At 33.1% G+C, this 4,299-nt stretch overlaps 1 protein-coding gene across 1 annotated transcript; it reads right to left on the bottom strand.

Annotated features, from left to right (window-relative positions):
- Window positions 1-1,295: 1,295 nt before the first annotated feature.
- On the bottom strand, window positions 1,296-3,137 carry LOC108345129 (transcription factor BEE 1). The gene is made up of 6 exons (XM_017583702.2): window positions 2,742-3,137; window positions 2,503-2,622; window positions 2,247-2,312; window positions 2,088-2,156; window positions 1,889-1,966; window positions 1,296-1,633 (listed from the first exon to the last, which is right to left on the bottom strand). The coding sequence occupies exons 1-6, from the start codon at window positions 3,135-3,137 to the stop codon at window positions 1,541-1,543; spliced, it is 822 nt and encodes a 273-aa protein (XP_017439191.1). The 3' UTR covers window positions 1,296-1,540.
- Window positions 3,138-4,299: the final 1,162 nt, after the last annotated feature.

Here is a 4,299-nt window from a genome sequence, read left to right as displayed (position 1 = left end):
TCAGTCTTACACATGACAAAAACAAAGAGAAACAGCAGTAAAAATGATAAACCGGATTTATTTATGAACTGATATGATCAGTTAAATACTAGTACTGCATAATTTATGTAACCAACTTGTGAGATAATATAATATTGTGATTGTGATAAAGGTTGACCACTAAGTTTGATGGTTCTAATTTCATTAACAGCACCTTTAGTTAGGTTCATCTTATTATAAAAAGACTGAGTAGGGATCAGTCGACATAGCCAAGTGAAATAGCGACACCTCCTGAGAGAAATTGGAAAGAAAAACACTGTTGAATTTGCAACAAAAAAGAAACACTTGTTAATATTATTGTTGTTGCCGTAGGTCCTACGAGACATGGACCTCCCAGTTGATTATTCATTGTCACAACAATTCAATCTGGGTCCATGTGTGGAACTTGGTAGAACATATGGAATCACGTGAATAGTTTTTCACAGTAGTTTTCGCAGGTAAAATATTTGCCAAGAATTTTTCAGCAAGATTTGGAATTAGTTATGTGAGATTTATTTATGTACGATTAATATTCTCAACCACCAAAAAGAGACATATCCGAATAACCAGCCAAATTCAAATTCAACTTAGAATCTCTAAGTTCAGATTGACAAGTAACTAGCAGACATCTTTGGCAATTGACAGGAAACTAATACTTTGGATTAACTCAAATGCTAAACACTGAAACTCAAGTCTTGGGTTTTTATTACATTTGAGGTTACCCAATTGATTATTTTTGCTGCCATGATAGTTAAATTTATTTCTCAAAGAAAATGGAGAAAGGGAATTCATCAAATTCAATAAATTCAATAGTTTTCTGAATGTGTATAGCAATCAGAATAATATGATCCGAAAACAATTTTATTCCCAAAATCATAAAGAGATATTCGCCTTTACTACTCAGAAGATGAAAGAATCCTTGTACTGGTTTGAACTTTTAAACTTTGAGGTGGAAATGTATCTAGCAAGATAATTGATCATGCATGAATGGATAACTATAACTGAATAATGCCCTTTTGTTACACAACACTTACTGCCACTGCAAACATATCAAACAAAGAAGTTTTAGGTTCAAGATTTTGCATGCACAAGGGCTATTAATTCCAATAATTGTTGGATTAATTAATAACTAGCCTGAATGCACATGCTTTGGTCGAAGGCAGAAATACATCGTAGAATTATTTCTTCTTATTATATTTTTCCCTTTATGATTGTTGTTATTTGAGGAATGATTATTGGTGTCTGTGTATTTGGCCAGATATTGTCAAATCTGCAAGTACTGCAACCCACCACACCATTCCACAGATAAAAAATATATATGAAATGTGGGCTTTTTTCTTTTTATTAACTTCCATTTGATTTCTACACATGTCTGAAGGATTGTACAAGCAAGAATGTCCACTTGTGCAAGCAGCACAGAGTGGAAACAAATTGATCTTTGTAGAAAGTAAAAGTAAAAGAGCAGATGAAGTGTGATCTCATGTCTTGTATGGCTGCTGAGTTAAAACGTCCAAAACTGAAGTCAAAGTGGCCAACTTGGTTGAAAGCAAGAAACTCCTCCATACCCTTCTCTCTTATACCTCCCTAACTCTTTTGCCTCTGATGCTCTTGCTCTCTGCCACAAATTAAAAAAATCAACATGAATATAATATAATATACTTTGAATTTGATCATTCAGTGACACAACTACTCTTAGATTCATTCTTATCCATCCAAACAGTTTGCACATACATGAATTAAGAGGTTTTCATGCTTATTAATTAAATACCTTGAATTAAGAGGTTGTCATCCAAAAAAGGAGCTTTCGTTAAAGCAACACAAAGCTTTATTTAACATTAAATAAGACCTTGAAAACTTTAGAAGTAGGTACCTGCATTGTTTCTAAAGCATCTGTCTCGGAATTGAAGTCATAAAAGGTGCTTGCTGCAGTAAGCTTCAGAGAAAGGAACTGCAAAAAAGCCAAACGTGGATTGCTATCAATATTAGTAAGGCTATGTTGAAACATAAAAGTATCTTTTCTAACAACAAATGAACACCATCTTTTTCTAAAAGAAATTTTGATCACTTACCTCTACTTGATGCTGCAGGGACTGCACATAGTTTATGATTTCGTCCAACATTACTGCCATACCCATGGTCTGCAAACATTAATTTAAAAGTTGAAATATGAGAGTTTGGTTCATGAAGTTGCACACAGATTGGAGCTTTTGAAGGAAACATGTCTCTACCTTGTAACATCCTGGAACAATATTCTGTAAGCACCTTAATTTCTCATTGATTTTCCCTCTTCTCACCTGAACAACAATAAATGGTATACAAATATGCATCAGTCCACGTTCAACACCATCAAACAGACAACAAAAGTAGCCAAAGTGAGATTGAATATGTTATTTGATTGTTTCATTTGTTTTTTAACTTGTGTTGGTATTTAACAATTCTTTCTTGGTTCGAAGAAAGTGAAGTAGGAATTATATATATACACACCCTTTCTGCTAAACTGTGACTATCGGTAGCTTGACCTCTTCTGGCTCTCACATGGACCACTTCCTTTGCTTTCTCTTCTTCTGTCACATTGCTTTTTGCTCTCTTTCCTTTTCCAGAACTCTGAAATTATTCAGAAAACAAAAACCAAACTCAGTCTTGCTCTTGCATATATATTTTCAAACAAATTATTATCCAACACATGCATGGGGAAGAGAAGTGAAAAAAGAAGAAAAATTTACTTGTTTTATCTTGCTTCCAGTCTCAGAAACTGCAGGAGTTGAGTTAGCTGAACTGGTCTCTGGAAGATCCACCGATTTCCTCTTTTTACCTTCGTGGATCTCATTTTCTGCTTGGAAAATGGGGAGGGAAACAGGAAGTGCATTGTGGTTGACATGATGAACAAGGGCAGGGAAATTTTCCTCCAAGTTTCCCGGAAACTCAGGTTCTTGAGGGCCCAAGAAGGTGTCACAGGAAAATGGCATCAAGTTGTGCATAGTCAAGTTTGAGTTGTCTATGACATGTTGGTTGATCCCAATGAATTGGTTTATGAGTTCCATGCTTGGATCAATGTCTAAGAATGGAAAAGAAGAGGGTCTAATGCTTTGAAGTTGCAAATTTTCTGAGAATTCAGCCATGTGATTATATATCACAGAATGAGAGAGTGAGTGAGTGTTTATGAGATGTTTAAGTGGTATTTGGATAATGTGGGTTACACTTGTTGTATTTATACTGTGGAATTGTGGCTACATTGGTGAATAGAAGCTATTCTTAGGTGGCCACGTGGCACCTCAAGCTTCTGTAGTTTTTGTTCCCTTAGTTGGCCCCTTGCACAGGGAAAAATGTCCAATATCAATAAGGACCCATGTTTTTGTGAGAAAAGCACGCCTAGTTTTGGACCTTTTAGACTTTTTAATTTCAATTTTTAGCTCTAGTGGGAATTTGAAAAGTGCACTTCTTTAGTGGGGAAGCATGCCTTTGGTGCTAAATCTTCCAAAATATATCACCTTTCTTCACTTCCTTATTCTATGTCACCACCATAACTTCCATTTTCCTTTTTTCTGACTCATCTTCTCATATTCACAACATATTAAACAAACCATTTTCTTAACATTCAAACCTAAGATCATTAACAAAAGTTTGATGCATTCAATGATTTCATTTTCGTATGACATTTTATATTACAACTTAGATAAAGTTACTTCATCTTATAAGATTGAATTAAATCTAAAATCTATTGTTTTATGTATTATTATTTAACGAAAAAATATTTTAAAATGTCTTGTGAGAATAAACAATCTAATAATTATTTTTGTTATCTAGTTAGACAAAAATTATATAAATAAAGAAAAATATATATTCAAACGTGATTAATTATTTCACTATACAGTATTGTCCATTCCAAAGAAAATTGTACCAATCAAATCGATTGTACCTACGTCACTGTTCACTACCTAGTATCTGTATGTGTACGAGAATTTCTTCCGTGAAATTATTAATATTTTTTTCAAAATAACTACGTAATAACTTTTTTTTAATAATAAAGCAATATATTGAGATGATGGTAATAAAATATATATAAAGAAAATTTTAAAATAAAAGAATAATATATTTAGCTGAATAATAATCATATAAAACAGTAAACAGGTCAAAATATCATTAATGTAAATGAAGATTAATAGTGTAAGAGTGTTTGCATCAGATAATACGAGGAATAAAATTAACTCAAAGAAGTTGAGTTGTGTTTTCAATTGAGTCAAATTTGGTTGTTGAGTTGGTATCTAACTCAACTCAACTAAA

Source organism: Vigna angularis, chromosome 8 (assembly GCF_016808095.1).
Source record: "Vigna angularis cultivar LongXiaoDou No.4 chromosome 8, ASM1680809v1, whole genome shotgun sequence".
Lineage (NCBI taxonomy): Eukaryota > Viridiplantae > Streptophyta > Magnoliopsida > Fabales > Fabaceae > Vigna > Vigna angularis.
The sequence above is the reverse complement of the archived record's forward strand: the minus strand, read 5'-3'. Positions and strand labels throughout refer to the sequence as shown.